The 17,458-nt window shown below is 54.2% G+C and overlaps 1 protein-coding gene across 1 annotated transcript; it reads left to right on the plus strand.

The window, feature by feature from the left end:
• The first annotated feature begins 262 nt into the window (after positions 1 to 262).
• Positions 263 to 8,049, plus strand: LOC104390651 (leucine zipper putative tumor suppressor 3). The gene is made up of 3 exons (XM_009999829.1): positions 263 to 709; positions 3,421 to 4,251; positions 7,339 to 8,049. Exons 1-3 carry the CDS (start codon positions 263 to 265, stop codon positions 8,047 to 8,049), a joined length of 1,989 nt encoding a protein of 662 aa, XP_009998131.1.
• Positions 8,050 to 17,458: the final 9,409 nt, after the last annotated feature.

Raw genomic sequence — 17,458 nt, forward strand, 5'->3', positions numbered from 1 at the left:
TGAGTGGGACTGGGAGGACCACTGCACGCTGCTCCTCCAAGGGAGGGACTGGAGGTCACAGGGAGGACCCACAGCCCCATCACCTGCTGCACACCCTACACTGAAACATGACCTCGCATCACCCTGGCTCATCCCTGCACCATGCTGATCTGCAGAGGGTTTGGTAGATAAAAGACACCTCTAACAGTCCCTTTTTCCCCTCCCGCTCCTCTTCCCCTCCCAGTGCCACTGACCCGTGCCTCCACCTCCCCTCTGCGCTGCCATGGCCACGCTAGACGCCCTGCCCGCTGGTAGTGACCTGCCCTACCCCAGCCTGGAGAACTTCCACCCTTTTTTTCCACCCCATCCCTCCCGCGGCGGCGCCATGGGGAGCGTGGGCAGCGGCGTGGCCAACGACCAGGAGTTTGCCATGAAGAGCGTGGGGACGCGGACGCAGGGCAGCGGCGGCCGGCAGCCCGAAGGTTCCCGCAACGGCTTCTCCAGCCGGGACGTCCCCAGCCGTTACTCCGGCGAGGAGAAGACCTACAGGACAGAGAAAGTCTCCAATTCCCTCTACATCAACGGCGACCTGCGCAAGAGCGACAAGGTGAAGGTGGACATCTGTGGGAACGTCACCACCAGCAACGAGAAGAACCTGCCGCCTCCCCCCCAGTACCGGGAGCCCAGTAACCCACCAAAGATCTTGCCCATCTCCGGCAAACTAGACCAGGTGAGACCTCCCACCCACCCTCTCCTGGAGCACCCGTGGTACCTCTCTGAGGCCAGGAAGCCTCGGGCAATCCTGGCAGATCCTATTTCTTGCCTTGCAGGTGGCATCATTGTTATGTACCAACTCCCGCTGCTTCCAGGGGGTTGAGTAAAGGGGGATGTTAGTTCTTGAGGAAACCCAAGGGCATGACCACAACTCTTCCACAGCCAAGTTTCCAGATCCTTTTAAGTTTACAGATATTTCAGCCAAAAAAAATAGTCCAACCTACCCAAGATGCTGTGTGATGGTCCAGTAGGTCCAACATCTGAGTCACTTATGTTTTGTGCCATTTATAGGCAAACTCTCAACAGCCCGTGGGCACCAAAATGTGTTGCCTGGAAGCAGCTTCAAGGGGCTGCTCAAAACCCCAGTGCTTCTTGTAAGGCACGTAGGAAGTTCCAAACATGAGGAGGAACTTCTTTGCTGTGAGGGTGGCAGAGCACTGGAACAAGGCTGCCCAGGGAGGCTGTGGAGTCAGTTTCTGGAGACATTCAGAACTCCCCTGGACACCCTCCTGTGCAACCTACTCTGGATGAACCTGCTCTGGCAGGTGGGCTGAACTAGATGATCTTCAGAGGTCCTTTCCAACCCTGACCATTCTGTGATTCTGTGACAAGTTGTCAAGGCTTGAAAACGACCCTAGTAAGGGTTATGACCCATCCAAGCCCAGTCCTAATGGCTCATCTCGGCTTCAGGGAGCAAACATCTCCCAGGCCTGGAGGAGAGAGCCCCAGAGCCATCAGTGTGTTACACAGCCTGCTGCTCTGCTCCAGCAGCTCCCATCATTTGTGTCCTGGGGAAGCTGCCTTGTGCAGTATGATTTCTGCAGTGCTTGGTGGCCTTGTCTCCTGGGTTGTTAATCTACTCACCCCTGTAGTCCATCCCAGTCCTGCCAGGTGCCAGGATTTTGGTCTCCAACCTCACCTGCTCACCAGGGCTTGTCATGTTTCTCCTGGGAGATATTTTCAAAACATCTTTGCTAATCACAGAATTGTCAGGGTTGGAAGGGATCTAGAGATCATCCAGTTCAACCCCCCTGCTAAAGCAGGATCCCCTAGAGCCCATAACCCAGGGCTGCATCCAGGGGGCCTTGAACATCTCCAGAGGAGACTCCACACCCTCCCTGGGCAGCCTGTCCCAGGGCTCTCTCACCCTCACCCTAAAGTTTTCCCTTATATTTCCATGGCACTTCCCATGTTCCAGCTTGTGCCCATTGCCCCTCCTCCTGTCCCTGGGCACTGCTGAGCAGAGTCTGGCTCCATCCTCCTGCACCCACCCTGAGATACCTGTAGGCATTGATAAGGTCTGTCCTCAGCCTTCTCTTCTCCAGGCTGAACAGCCTCAGTTCTCAGCCTTTCCTCATCAGGGAAATGCTCTAATCCCCCAGTCAGCTTTGTTGCCCTCCCTGGACTCTCTCCATCAGTTCCTGTCTCTCTTGAACTGGGGAGCCCAGAACTGGTCCCAGTTCTCCAGATGTGGCCTCACCAGGGCAGAGCAGAGGGGGAGAATGACCTCCCTTGACCTGCTGGCCACACTCTTCCTTATGCACCCCAGGATTCCACTGGCCCTCTGGGCACCAGGGCACACTGCTGGCTCATGGACAGTTCGCTGTCTACCAGGACTCCCAGATCCTTCTCCTCAGAACTGCTTTCCAGAAGGTCCACCCCTAATCTATATTCCTCTGGGTTAATTTTCACCTGAAGCCCAACCTGCAGAAGGAGAGAATCAATCCCATTTTGAGCAAAATTTTATTTCCATAGGTGCATTCACGGGTTGGGGAATGTGCAAAGCTTTGAAATCCTTTCCAAATCCCTCACAGCTGCCAACCATTCTCCCCCCAGCTTTGCTTAGAGCTGCAGGAGAAACAAATGTTCACATGAAGAGCAGCTCCAACAAGTTTCTTGCCCAGTGTCACTGCTGGGCTCACAGCTCCCACTTATCCCTGTCCAAGTCCAAGCAGGACATGGTCCACACAGGGCAGAGATCACTGCCAAGGGGAGGGAAGCACGAAGCTCCTGGGACAGAACAGCTGCTAACCCAAGAGTTCAGTTCAGCTTCCAGAGCAAGGGAGATGCACCCTAAGGACAAGAAGTCCTTCAAAATACAACCTTTCAAAACCAAAAAGTTGCTTCCATCAGACCTGGTAGGCAGGTGGCAGCCCTCCTTCTTGCCAAGAACACTAAAAGAAGCTAAGGAGTATTCTAGGGAAAAATCACACAGATTTGGGGTGAGTCAAGACTTGTTTTTCCAGTAGGGGCGAGGGAAGCCAAAGCGTTGCCACATGAATGACAACATATCCCTCATGTGAGTGACCACAGGTTCCTCATCCCTTGTGAGAGCCTGGCCCAGGTTGCCCAGGGAAGCTGTGGCTGCCCCATCCCTCGCAGTGTTGAAGGGCAGGTTGGATGGGGCTTGGAGCAACCTGGGCTGGTGGGAGGTGTCCCTGCCCATGCAGGGGGTTGGAACTGGATGATCTTGAAGGTCCCTTCCAACCCAAACCATTCCATGATTCTCTGCTAAATCCCAAAGGGCCCAGGGTGCAACAAGGCTGAGAAACACGGAGCCAGCCCAAGACTCCCCAGCTCCACCAGCCCGCGCCGACGTGTCTCTTTTGTGTGTTGTTCCCAACCTTTCTGCTATGTTTGATGCGTGGTCCTTTTTCCTTTTTGCAGAGCAATGAGCCCTTAGTTAGACCCTCAGCCTTTAAACCAGTAGTTCCTAAAAACTTCCATTCCATGCAGAACCTCTGCCTGCCACAGAGCAACGGGGTGACAGAGAACAGGAAGAGCTTGAACCACGCCAACAGCAATAGCCCGTCCGCCCCCAAAAGCGGGCTGGAGAAGAGCAGCCTTAACAGGACTACCAACCCAGGGGGTGGCCTCTCAGATTCGGGCCGTAACTCGTTGACCAGCCTGCCCACCTACGGGACGGGCTACAGCCAGCACGTGGGGCCCATGAGCGCCTCCACCAGCCACATCAACCGCATCGGGACGAGCTACGCGGAGAAGAGCATCGCGGGCTACAACGGGATATCTACCTCAGACAGCGGGCGCTCCTCCAGCAAGAGCACCTCCTCCTTCAGCAGGCTGAACCACCTCAACGAGACCCTGCCTTTCCACTCGCCTTCCACCGACGACATCATCCAGGACCTGGAAGACCGGCTGTGGGAGAAGGAGCAGGAGGTGCTGCAGATGAGGAGGAACCTGGACAAGAGCGAGGCGGCGATCTTCCAGGTGTTTGAGGAGAAGCAGAAGATCTGGGAGAGGGAGATGGAGGACCTGAGGCAGAACTATGCCAACAAGTTGCAGCAGGTCTCCAAAAAGGCGCAGCGGGCTCAGCAGGCCTTGCAGCTCCAGATCTTCAAGCTCCAGCAAGAGAAAAAGAAGCTCCAAGATGACATGGGGCAGCTCCTGCAGCAACGGGAGGAGCTGGAGAAGAAGTTCGTGGCTTTCAAGAAGGAACAGGCTGAGTTTCTCCCCAAGATAGAAGAGACCAAGTGGGAGGTAAGAGCCTCGCAGGACACCTCGAGTGAGGTATTCACTGAGGGTTTTGATAGCCAAAAATACTTCCCATGTGCCCTAAGTGGACCTCAGAGACAATGGCTAATGCCATAAGCCACCTCTTGGTTTCTCTGAGCCCCAAAACCCATAGTTTGGGAGGAAGCTGAGTGCATTTTTCTCTGCACACCCACCTCCTGTGCTGCTTAATAATCTGGCTTCCCAGCGAGGTCCCCCCGACGTTGGAATCCAGCCTCGGTGAACACAGGCCTTTCCATACAGGTACTTGTGCCTAACCCACCCCCCATTCCCCCTCCCCCCCCCCAAAAAAAAAAAAAAAGGGTTTAAGTCTATTTTAATTAAATTCTTCTAACATCTGTGTCTAGGCAAACCTCGAAGCCACTTTTTAAATATTTGATTTTCTTTTTTTTTAGTGAAGATAGAAAGCAAGTGAGCTCAGAGTGACCCCGACAGCCAAATCTGCCTCATGCCTTCCATTGTAACACTGTTTGCAGTTGCTAATAAGCTCATCTCAAAAGGCTGAAAGGCAAATTCCTCTTTCTAGTTCTCCCTTTCCAGTCCTACCTATTTTTTTTTTCCCTACTCTTTCTATTATTAGAACATTTTATCCAAGTCTGTTTGTATAGCCAGTGCTAACATTGTTTTTTTTTCCAGCTCGATCATGTGAAGAATTTTAATCCTTCCATGGACTGGCTAAAAAACTTGAAATGTATTAAGAGTACAGAGGCAAAATGTAGTTCTAGAACCAGGACGACCCGATTCTCCTAATCCTGATGGAAAGTCAATGAAGCTGGGGTTAATTAGGCTCTGAAATGTGCTATTTGCAGATGTTCAGCAGAGCTTATTAGAGGTTTGCTGTAAAATCTCTGCAAGTTACAGCCCAGAACAAGCCAACTGCATTTTCCCCACATGATGACTCCTTCAGCCAGGGGCTCTCTGCCCAGGGCTATTGTGCCTTCTAACAAGTTAGGTCTGGAAAATTCTTGCATTTTGCACCAGTAAAACTGCAGATGGGTTTTTGATTATTTGCTTCACTGCTGTAGTTCCATCTGCAACAGCTGATCCAGTGGTAGTGATGTAAAGGCAGGAATTCAGCTTGTGGCTCAACCCTAGGATTACAGAACAGTTTGGCTTGGAAGGACCTTACAGATCATCTAGTTCCAACCCCCCTGCATGGGCAGGGACACCTCCCACCAGCCCAGGTTGCTCCAAGCCCCATCCAACCTGCCCTTCAACACTGCCAGGGATGGGGCAGCCACAGCTTCCCTGGGCAACCTGGGCCAGGGTCTCACTACCCTCACACTAAGGAATTTTTCCCTAATATCTCAAGTCAATCTTCACCCTTCCAGTTTTAATCCATTACTCCTCATCCCTTTACTCCCTGCCCTTGTCCAAGGTCCCTCAAGACACCTAAGGTTTGCAGACACCTGCACTTGCTGACTTGCTCTCCAGGCTCCATGGACTGTATTTGCTAGATCTCCAGAGCACCCAATTAGAGGCCTAAATCTGAGTGTTTAATCTGTAAATTGATCCCTATCCAAGCCGTTCTTCATCATGTATTTCTCTGCCTCTGGGGAAGAGCTGGCCCACAGAGAGCACTTCCAGTAAATGGTGCATTTCTCAAGCTAGGCAGTAACTACATCACTCTACCTACAGCTAAACCAGCGTGCTGGGGGTTGCATCTGCTGCAGACAAGTGCTGGTGTGGGTACTCACAGAGTCAGGTCTGCACAGGGAACCAGCACAGCTGTCAGCTCCAGGGAAAGCTGAGCCCAGTAGGAAGTGACTGGGTCTATCTCCTCACTCTTCAGCCACTTGTGGTGAGCACTGGGCTGTGCTGATAGCTGGGCTTCGAGGTCCTGCTCGACTTTATGCTCCAGGCAAGTCCTCTCCAGCAGAAAAAGGTGGAAGTTGCAATGCAGGGAGTGGAGAGGAGCACTGACCCCAGTGGAGCAGAGCAGCAAGGGACCTTGCAGGCACCACAGGAGGGAGGAAAGGCCACACATTTCATGTGTGACAAGAGACAGGAGGTTAAGGAGGATGGGCCAGCCCAGCATGGAGGTGGCTACCAAGTCTGTTTTTAACTATGCCTGTCCTCTCTGATCACTGATGTTTCCTTGGTACTGCTGCCCAGCCCAGATTCCTGCCAGTACAGGTAGGGACTGTTTGTCTCTGCAAATGTCCACAGGAGACAGGTCAGAACTGCCAGTGCAGAGCCCTGAAAATGGTCGTGGGAAAATGAGGGTTTGGTCATTTTTATGGTTGACTTCCAATGCCCCCAGCTATTGATGCAACTGTCACCTTCGGTGGACTACACAGGCACAGAGAAGTGTCCTATTGAGTGGGTGAAACCTGAGCCAGGCAGGATGAGACCTGAAACTCCAGTGCATGGTCATCCCACTTCTGCAAGGACAGGTTGCAACTCTCTCCTTCACCTTTGGCAGAGGGGCTGTCACTCTTCATTAAAAAGCTACAAGTCCCTGGGCTGTCCCCGGTGAAGGGAATCCTAAAATTTAGTCAACTGGGCTCTTCAGGAGTCTTTGGGGAGGAAAGTGTCATAGGATAAGTGAGAAAGGTCAGCTGTCCCTGCATGTTGTACATCTCCCAGTGCTCAGGAGAACCCGAGTAGTCTGTGTGGGTCTGAGATGTTTCTGTCTCAGGCTTGTTCAAGGTCCAGATCCCACTGAGGTCAGTGGGAAAACTCCTGCTGAGTGCAGAGGGTTCAGGGTCAAGCACCACAGGCTTGTGGTTAGCTAAGATGAACACAGGGAGGGAAGCACTGGTGTCCACTGGTGAGGACCACAGCGCTGAGCTGTTTGGTCAACTCCAGCTGGGAACAGCATCAGGTCACTGAGAACCAGGAAAAACCACAACCTCTGTGCCTTTGGCACGGGCTGGGTCCTGGTGAAGGCTGGAGCTCTGTCCTTGAGCACTGCCACTGGTTGTCCCCTCCATCACCTGAGCCTCCTGCCCACGTGGGGCCTCGCAGAGGTTTCCTAGGCAGCACAGGGGACAAGCAGTGGTGGTGGCTGCTCCCTGCCTTCCTCCTGCCTCAGGGATGCTCTCCCCACAGGTGTGCCAGAAGGCGGGCGAGATCTCCCTGCTCAAGCAGCAGCTGAAGGACTCCCAGGCAGACGTCTCCCAGAAGCTGAACGAGATCGTGGGGCTGAGGACGCAGCTGAAGGAAGGCAAGAACTTCCTGAGGGAGAAGGAGGAGCAGATCCTCACCCTGAAGGACTCCTACAGCTCCAAGAGCGTCAACCTGGAGATCTGCGAGGGCGAGCTGCAGCGGAAGATGGGCGAGGTGCAGGTGCTGAGGGAGAAACTGAACCACTGTGAGCTGGAGGTGTCCAGCCTGAAGCGGACGATTGCCAGCATGGGACCTGGGGGTCCTTTTGGTGGGGAGCTGGGTGAGAAGCTGAGGGACCCCCTGGCCTGCGAGAGCGACGAAGCCAAGATGCAGCGGCAGAGCGAGGACGGCGCGAGCGCGCTGCGGAAGGAGGTGGAGAGGCTGCAGGTGGAGCTGAAGCTGGTGAGGCAGCAGCGGGAGCAGCAGGTGATGGACTTCGAGGAGGAGAGGCGCACGTGGCAGGAGGAGAAGGAGAAAGTCATCAAGTACCAGAAGCAGCTGCAGCTGAACTACGTGGAGATGTACCAGAAGAACCAGCTCCTGGAACACAAGGTGAACGAGATGAACACCAAGGCCACCAGCCCCCCGCACACCGAGGAGAAAAAGACATGGACCCCCTCCAGGCTGGAGCGAATAGAGTCCACCGAGATCTGAGGTGGGACCCGGGAAAACACGACGTCACGTGGGTGTTTTTGTTTTTATGGCTGGGGGTGTACTACCTACTCAAGCCAGTGATCTTCCGACGGCAGAAGCGCTCCGGGAGGAGAAGTGTGACCCTGCTCACACCCAGCTCCACCACCCTTCATACTTCTGTGCTCTGTAGGTACAATAACCGTGGATGTGCGTTGGTTTTCTATCGACAATGTGACACCTCCCTTGGTTTGTTTTCTTATCCTGGTACAGCTGGCGAGGGTCAGCTGGCTCTTCTGGAATCTGCCACCCCCTCTCCTGCAATTCACCCCCTCTTCGGTTGGTTGTTTTGGAGGGTTGGGGTTGGTTTCTTTGGTTTTCCAAGCACTTACGTGCAGCAAAACAGTTCAAAGTGGCAGATTTGGTTTTGGGTTTGGTTGGTTGGTTGTTATTTTATTTTTTTCCAGAGCATTTTTAGCCACATTGGCTAATGGAGCAAAGCTCTCGAGCTGATGAGCAGACTCCGTGTTCTGCATCAAGTATCCTGTCTAGACGGTGGTCTTAGTGAAGTCAGTGGGAGTTTGGCCACTGATTTCAGTGAAACCAGACATATCTCTAACAGATGACTCCCTCTTGCCATGGTTGCAAGAGGTTAGGACATCGCTGAGGAGCAGGATGAGCCTGCCTTGGGAACAGAAGCCAACAAGGAATGATCACCCAGCAGGAGCCTCTTTGGAGGCTCAGCAGAGCTCGACAGATGCTGCGTTTTCATTTCGCTGTGGTTTCCTTCTGCAGTTCCACTTCTCCCCTGGGTTGTGACCAACCCTGGGAGCAGAAATACCCTCCCACCTCTGCCTTGGTCCCTCTCTTCTTACCATATACTCACGCTGGCTACAGCATGACAAAAAAAAAAAGGCTTGGAAATCCAAGCTGGTTTCCCTTCCCAAGAGCCCAAAGTCAATGGAAGCAAGGTCTGGGGAAGCCTCCAAACCAGTGGGATGCTTATGCAAACTCAAGCTTCAGCAATTTGCCCCAACAATGGGCAAGTGTGCCACCCCATCCCCAAATGAGTGATGCTTTGGTGAGCTCTGCTGGTCCAGGGTCTGCTTCAGAAATGGCATCACTCAGGAACCTCAGCAGGTACCTACCAGCGTTACCACCAGATTGCAATGGAGAGACCATCTGCCTCCAGTTGCAGCCACTTCAGACACCACCCAGGGTGAGCCCAAGGGGTATCACACATTCCAGAGACAGACATAACACAGGCCCAGCTTAAAAAAAATACTCAGCTACTAATTCTGAGCATGAAAGCAGAGAGAGGAAGGGAAAAAGCTCCGGTAACATCACGCAAGTGCTTGTCCCCTGGCAGACTAAGAACCAAATCCCATGTCTCAGTCACTGTGCATGGCACAGGCATCAGAAACCAGCAGTCAGTTTTCAAAGGTGGCCAAGGTGGGTCTGGCTCTTCCTTTTCCCCCAGACACTTTTTTACCATGAACGACAGCAAAGAGTTCAGAAATGTTGCCAAGCGGTGTTTGCGCTGACTGAGCCGTGGCCGAAGGATCAAGGCAAAGTGGGAAATGGGGCTCTTTGGGAGCAGCTAGAAGAACAAAGCTAGAATTAGCACTGGGGTGTCTTGGGATGTCTGTGAGGTGACTCCAGGGAGAGTTTGGCCAGATCATGTTTCACCTGCATACCAAGGAAGAACCTCCGGGTGCTAAGGGGCTGAAGACCTTCCAACCAAAAGCCCTGCAGCAACTCGCTTTCCATGTTTGCTTCCACAGAACTTTCCTCCTCTCCATCACCACATCTGGCCTTCGAGTCGGGACCAAACGTTATCATGGTGAGCTTCAAACTGAGCAAAGAGGCTGGGCAGGAGAGAGAACACTCTGGCTAATCCCACCAACCTCCAGCCAAGGTCCACAGACTGTGGGCAGGAGCTGTTGGTGGCTGGCAGCAATCCCTGGAGCCACAGGAAATGGAGATGTGTGATGAGACCAGAGCTTTTCAAGACCCTAGTTGAGGAGACCTGGCTTTTCCCACTGCTTCTGCTTGTGCCTTTGGAGCTGGAGGAAGCCACCAGCCTGAAAAACACTTGGGCACCTGAGGCTAAGCCCCACTCCCAGGACCAGCCACAGAAAGGGGCGCTAGGTGAGGTCTGACCCCTGAAGGGTGTGGAGATGAGTCCCACTATGAATCCTGCAGACTCTCCAGTGCTCTTGGACATCATCAGCCCGTGCACCCCACCAAGGAGGGACTGCAGCTGCCTTCCCATGTCACCCAGCAGAAGACTTTGCCACGCCAAGGGAGATACCCACATGTGCTGCATAAACGTGGCCAAGCAAATCCTAGAGCTTCCTCCATTCCATACACTGGGCCTTCGAGATGGAGTCAAACATCCCACAAGATCAGGGTCGGAGATTTGGTGTCTTGTGTCATCTCAGCTTCCTGTGCCTCTCTTTCCACATCAGACAAACCCACCCTGCCTTCTTTCCCAAAGCAAAGAGTGCTTGTGAAGAGCTTTGCAGTCCTTGGGCTAAAGGGCAAAGCACGGAGAAGCTGCAAGAGGCTCAGTCTCAGATGGTCACACGGTGTTTCTGAGGCCACCACATGAAAAGCAAACCCAACACCAAGTACCCTCACCACCTTTGGGTCCAATAACCTGGAGGGTCACTTCCACCTGTGTTTCTTCTGGCCCCAGGGACGTTGAGGTTGGTTTCCCACTAATCATGGAGGAAGCCAGTGTTTCAGTCAGTGGCTCAAGAACATCCAGAGTGACTGAGTTTCAAGGATGGGCTGCTGAGGAGATGTACACCACAATGCCCAGCTGTGCTAGCACTCAAGAGGAATGGACACCAGCATCATCCTGTGGGACACCTTTCACCAGAGCTCCTTGCTAATCCACAGGCAGGAGAAGCAGGGGCTTGTCTGGCCTCCCCACATCAGCCAAGATCTCCAGGTCTGCTTCATCATCTTTCTCCCAGATCTTTGTTGTCGTGGTGTCAGGAAGGAGTGTGTCCTGATGGACCCAGTGACACCTGGAGGCATATGGGCTTGTCTGGATGCGGGAGACTGCTGGGCTGTCCAGGGACTCAGTGGTCTCACAGTGCATCCATGAGGGACTGCTAAGCTCCTTGGGATGGAGGAGGAGTGGCCAGGAGAGATTTTTCACCTGGGAGGAGGAGAGGTGCCTACATTCCATTCACCTTCTTCACTGCATCACTTCGATCTAGAGTTTCAATCCAGATCTGAGTAACCTCGATTGTGGCCATTCTCTGGATGATGAAGAGCCTTGCAGACACCCATTAAGATGTGTGCTCCTGATGGTGCTTTTCCCTCTCTTGGGATTTGCCCAGCAGCCCCCAAGCACTCAGCTGTCCTGCAGAAACCATCTGTGTTACAGTGACATCAAGTGCCCCAGCCAAACTGCCAAGAGGGAGTCCTGCTCTTCAGGAATCCTATCCAGAACTGGAAGCACTGCTTCCCATCATGTCCTCTCCACGTGCTAGCACTGTGTGGCCACATGCTGGTAACCAGTCTCTCTCTGAGATGACCACACTTTGCTCAGCAGAGACGGAGCGAAGCGATGGTGGGACCACCTGGGTTCCAGCTGTGGCCCAGAAGGGAGCTAACCCAGCTCTTTCTAGACCTTAACACTTCTATCTGCTGCTGGGATGAAGTCTCCCAGCACAAGTTTGGTCTGCATTGAGGCCCTTGGGTCCTTAACCCTTGAGCAAGATATCCAAGGGGTACCAGACTGGTGTTCTGATGACATATCCTGAGAACGGCCAAGGAGGTTGACACCTTGTCTCCTGGAGGCTCAGACAGGGCTGATGAAATGTTTCTGTCCCATGAAACTCACCTCAGAGTTTGGGCTTGGCCCTAACCCCCCTGTCTCCTCCACCTTTCTCAGCCAGCTCTGGAGCTGATGGGATCCAGTGTGACATACTGGTCCACGTTCAATTCTTCAAGTACTGCCCTCAACAACCTTGCACATGGTTAGTGTCTCCACTGAAACAACAAGTCATCTCTAACTTGCCATTGGCCAACAGTAAAAGCCGTGGTGACCAGCTCAGTTGACCACACATGGGGTCCAGGAACACTAGAGATGCTCTGGGGTACCTGGTATGTGGGGCTGGCCAATATGATCTTAAGACCTATGGGAGAGCCAAGCCAGTGGTGGGAAGACCTGGAGCATCTCTAGTGGCACATCACCCCTGTGCAGGCAACCGAGTCATGTTCCAGGCATGTCCATATGGTCATTATGTCAGCAAAGAGAGGACACTGATCAGCTCCAGCAACTTCCACCCCTGAGGATCTGGGCTAAGGAAGCTACCCTGGTGCCAGGAAAGGTCTAAGCAGCTCCTCTTACCACTTGCTGCCTGCGCAGTTGTGTGGCTCCACCATCATTTCCAGGTTGGCTGCTGTCACTGAGGTGCCAACCTGGCTGGGCTAGTTCTCCTCACCCAGCCACCACCCTGTCCCACCCCGGCTGTGAATGCCACAACCATCACACTTTGCTGTGCCCCACACAGGCACAGGTGAGTCCCACTCAGCTGCTGCCTCCCTGTGCTGGCCCCAGCTGCCCCACTCCTGCTGCCGGAGGGAGATTCCCCTCCAAGCTTCCACCCTCAAAGCAGGAACGGGGTTGTTGCTACGTTATCTGGAGACAAGTGTGCTTGGATGTAAACAACCAGCCCAGCTGTGTCCATGCCATGATTAAATGAAGAGACACCAAAGCTCTGTGGCTCCTCTCTGGGTGAGCGGGACGTTCGGCAGCTGCTGCGCTCGAGCGACGTGAGGGTGCTCAGCACCCCTGAGCTTCTGCTGCCTGCTGGGGGAATGGGGGAGCTCAGCACCTCCCAGGGAGGAAATCCACTCCAACAGAGCCATCTGGTATCACAGAATCCCAGACTGGTTTGTGTTGGAAGGGACTTTCAAGATCTAGATCCAACCCCCCTGCATGGGCAGGGACACCTCCCACCAGCCCAGGTTGCTCCAAGCCCCATCCAACCTGCCCTTCAACACTGCCAGGGATGGGGCAGCCACAGCTTCTCTGGGCAAATCTGAGTCTCACTATGTCCTGCTTCAATGCTTGGGGTCATCTTAGGCAGGATTTGCCAGGTTAAGGCTGAAGTCCCCTCTGCCCATCCTCATCTTCCCCCCAAAACCCCTTGCAGACAGTGGCTCCCAGCAGTTCCCTCCTTCAGCCTGCTGCCCATGAGGTCTACCCATGGAAAGGACCAAGCCCCCACTCCCACCCCTCACAGTGGCACTTTATAGCTTGCTCAAGATACCGAGCTCATGAGCAACATGACCAAAGATCTCAGTAGGGCATTGGACTGCATGCCTAGAGCTGCCTCCCCACTTCCCTGGGGAGGGACAAGGCTGGCATGGGCTGGGAAGAGCAAACAAGAGCTGGCAGAGGACAGGAGAGGGCTTGGATTTCCCTGAATCCCACCTGGGAACATCTGCAGGGCCATGAGGGGTCTTCCCTGTGCTAGATAGGACAGGGTAGAAAGGAGTTCCTGGGTGAGCTGATTGTCCCCAGTTGGTTTCACCAGTATGTTCCATGGCCATGCCAACTAGCTCCATGCACCACCCAGGCAGAGTGTGGACCAGAGGCTTTCTCCCAGGAGATTAGGATGGATGGGTGGATGCAATTCCCCTTTTCTCTTGGGGAGGTGACAGGATGCATGCCAAGCCATGGCACTTGCCTGCAGGGCCACAGGTCTCCTCTACTTTAGCAGCAGATGTTGCTACAGGGTCCAGGGCTTGTTCTGGCTCAGTGTGCACTGACCAGGAAAATGTGTATCCTGGGAGCTGGGGGCCCTGCTGGCTGCCCCCTTGGTGTCCTCTCCCCACCTCACCCCAGGGCACCCTCAGCACCTTCCTTTCCAGAGAACCATCTTCTAAGGTCCAGGTACCATAGTCTTTGCTTCTCCTGCCTGTGGTGGTGAAAGCATCTCTGCCCACCTGAGCCTGAAGTGAAGGCTCCTGAACCTGGTCCCAGCCTTGGCAAGTGGGAGACCTGTGCTCCTCCAGTGGAGATGGGTGCTGGGGTGGGTCTGGCCTCCAGCACACAACACCCCTCCACCACACCTCTGCTCCCCAGCTGTGCTAAGCCTGCTCTGCTCCCTTCCTACCCAGACCAGGACATGCAGGACAGCTCTCACTGCTGCCCTGGGTGGCAGCAGGTCCTGCTTGTCATTACTCAGCCTCAGCCTTGAAGGCCACTTCCTAGGGTTCCTTTTCATCAAGACCCCATGCTGGAGATCTGCTCCTCGTGTTGCCTGTGTCCTGCTACTCCTCTACCCCAGCTCTCCAGAGTCCCCTGCCTCCTTTTAGATCATCACCACCCCTGCTGTCCCAGGAGCAGGCAGTGCCTCTCCCAGTGCTCACAGAGCTACATCTGAACAAGCCAGAGCTGAAGCCCAAAGGCACCACTGACAGTGGCACGTCCTGACCCTGCCCTCAGAGGAGCTTTCTAGACTGCTGATCTTCACCTCTTCCTCCTGTCATTCCCAGGTCAGGTAGGTTGGCCCTGCTTTACCTCCAAGAGCACTCTAGCTTCTTGCTGAAGAGCATCCCCATGGCTTCCAATCACTTGAGATCACTTTGTGAGGCTTCCCACCAGCACAACACCACACCCAGCCAGCTCTGGGGCTTCCCTGGTCCTTCCACCCTCTGGAAAGACAGGGCTGTGAGGGGTGGATGAGCATCCCTGGTCTGCAGGGACATGCAGCACCCATGTCACCTGCTCCCCAGAGCATCGAGGCGTTGGGATCATATCCAGCTGTTTGCAGATGGTGGCTTCCCAACAAGGTGTTCCATGCTGGCAGTGCAACTGCTGGCAACACCAGAAAGGAGCTTCTGCATTTCCAGGATAAACCTCCTCCTCCCTGGTTCTCCCAATGAAGGGGATGGTGTCAGGTCTGGAGCCTGAGACAACCTCTGGCACCCGGGGTTGGGTTTCCATGGCTCCTTCCCAGACCTGTTTTCTCAGGCAGAAAGTCTTGCCTTTCTGTCCCAAAGCAATAGGTTTTTCTAGAGACTATTCCCAACTCTGATACCTGCAGACAAGACAATGTTCTCATGAATACCTTCCTAGCTCCAGCTCTGGGCTCTCCTCCTTTGGAAAGGGAGGTGAGGTCCAGTCTGGCTCCAAATAGTCACCAGTGGTTTGAGCTTGGTGGTGTTCATCCACCCAGGGAGCCCAAAGCTGCCCATATCCAGCAGGACATCAGTCTGGGTCCCCAGTCTGGTGCCCATGCCCTGACTTCCTGGATCCATGCAGCAGGTCTTCTCCATTAGCTCAAAGCCCTGGGAGCTACTGGGTCCCTTGAGCTCACAGAGTCTGGTTTGGGGACAGCCAGACACCAGTGGGGTGTCCATGGCACTGGTTCTGCAGCTCCTGGGAGCCAGGCTGTCCCAGGAGCCCTCTCAGAGGGGAAGACCCTCTCTTCCCCCAGGGTGGGTTCCCTCCCAGCAGCTGAAGGGAGCACAGGGCGTGCAGGCAGAGCCCCTCCACTGGTGCAGAAGTCTTTCCCACCGCCGGTGTGAAAAACAACCCCAAAAAATGCTGCACAACTGACCCGTGTGTCTATGCAGTCCCTCCCCGCACAGCCGTGTCCCCGCAGAGCCCAGCCCAGGGCTGGAGCTCCTCCAAGGTCTCTTCGTTTGCACTCACTCGGACCTGGTAAACGCTGTGAGCTGAGAGGAACCCCCTCTTGGCCTTTGCCTTGCCCCGGGCAGGACACTGGGGAGGAGTCTCCTCGTCCCAAAAATCCACGCACGTCGTCGCTCAGTCGCCCCGTCTTCTGCTCCCCCTTCTCCAGCAGACCCAGAGGGGTGTGTGCCCTCCCCCAAAAAAACCCAGCTCCCCCGTGGGAGAATGTCAGGTGGGGGCAGCCCCTGTGGGAGGACAAGCCTGCTGTCTGATCTCACCAGCAATAAACACTCTGTGGAGGAGCAGCCAGAGCTCCACCGACCCCCGGGCACGACCCTGGGTAGAAACCTCTGCATCACACCCTTCACCCCAGGTGTTGGACCTTCCCAACTGTAAATTCCACCCCGGCCTTGTGCTTTTATTATTTTTTTTTCCTCTTGTTCCTTCCTTGATGCCTCAGCCTCTCTCTGCTCTTACTGTGAATCCAAACCTGAAGTGTTCTGATCTTGACTCTGTTACTGTTCCGTCACCGCGTCGACTGTTGCTGGTTCTCTGAACTGAGCTGAAAAGAGTCTTTGCAAGAAAAAAAAAAAAAAACCACAGAAAAATAAATTAAAAAAGAAGGAAAACGAATTAAAAATTATATATATCTAGATATATATCCTTTAAAAAAATAAAATATTTAATAAAAACAAACTTGGGTGTCTCTCCAACCCGCTCGTCGCTTCCGAGCACCCGTTGTCCCCACTTGGCCCCCAGTCCGTGTGTTTGAAGCACAAGAGGTGGGAAAATAAAAGGGGTTCCGGGGCTTTGGTGCAGCCAAGGGTGGGGGAATTCCCACTGAGAAGGAAACCCTGCTTCCCAACCTACTGCTCAGTCCATCTGTGTGTTTCCATGGGGTTGTTGAGGCGGGAAGAGCTGCTGGTTCTGCTGTTTTCTACAGTGAATCTCTGAATCTGTGTGTGCAGAGGTATGTATAGATATGAGGACAGCTGAAGGTCCATATGTATACCTATCTCTCTCATCTCCACCTGACTGTGAAGGGTTTTTATTGGGCAAAAATAAAATGGAGAAAGGCCCCGTTTTAAAAACCCGACTGTGTGGCTGGTCTGGTTGTGTTGCAGGTGGGGGAAGTGGCAAGATCCAGGGTTTTGGGGGGAACTGCAGGGAAGGGCTCCCCGAGGACACACCAGCTTCCCCACAGGTCCTGTCCTGGAGGACAGAGCAGCCTCGGCAGGAAGGGAGAGATGGAAGCTGCTGGGAGCACAGGGGGACATCAAAGTCATGGAATTGTTTTGGTTGGAAAAGACCTTTCAGATCACCAGGTCCAACCCTTCACCCAGCCCTGCCAAGGCCACCCCTGCCCCATGTCCCTCAGCACCACATCTACAGGGCTTGGAAACCCCTCCAGGGATGGGGACTCCCCCCCTGCCCTGGGCAGCCTGGGCCAGGCCCTGACAGCCCTTTCCAGGAAGAAATTGTTCCCCAGATCCAACCTCCACCTCCCCTGGCACAACTTGAGGCCGTTCCCTCTTGTCCCACCCCTTGTTCCTGGGGAGCAGAGCCCGACCCCCCTGGCTCCAACCTCCTCTCAGCAGCTGCAGAGCCAGCAGGTCTCCCCTCAGCTCCTTTGCTCCAGGCTGGACACCCCCAGCTCCCTCAGCTGCTCCTGCTCACACTTGTGCTCCAGCCCCTTCCCCAGCTCCCTTGCCTTTCTCTGGACACACTCCAGCCCCTCCATGTCCTTCTTGTCCTGAGGGGCCC

Source organism: Chaetura pelagica, unplaced genomic scaffold (genome assembly GCF_000747805.2).
Source record: "Chaetura pelagica isolate M959 unplaced genomic scaffold, ChaPel_1.0 scaffold696, whole genome shotgun sequence".
Taxonomy (NCBI): Eukaryota; Metazoa; Chordata; class Aves; order Apodiformes; family Apodidae; genus Chaetura; species Chaetura pelagica.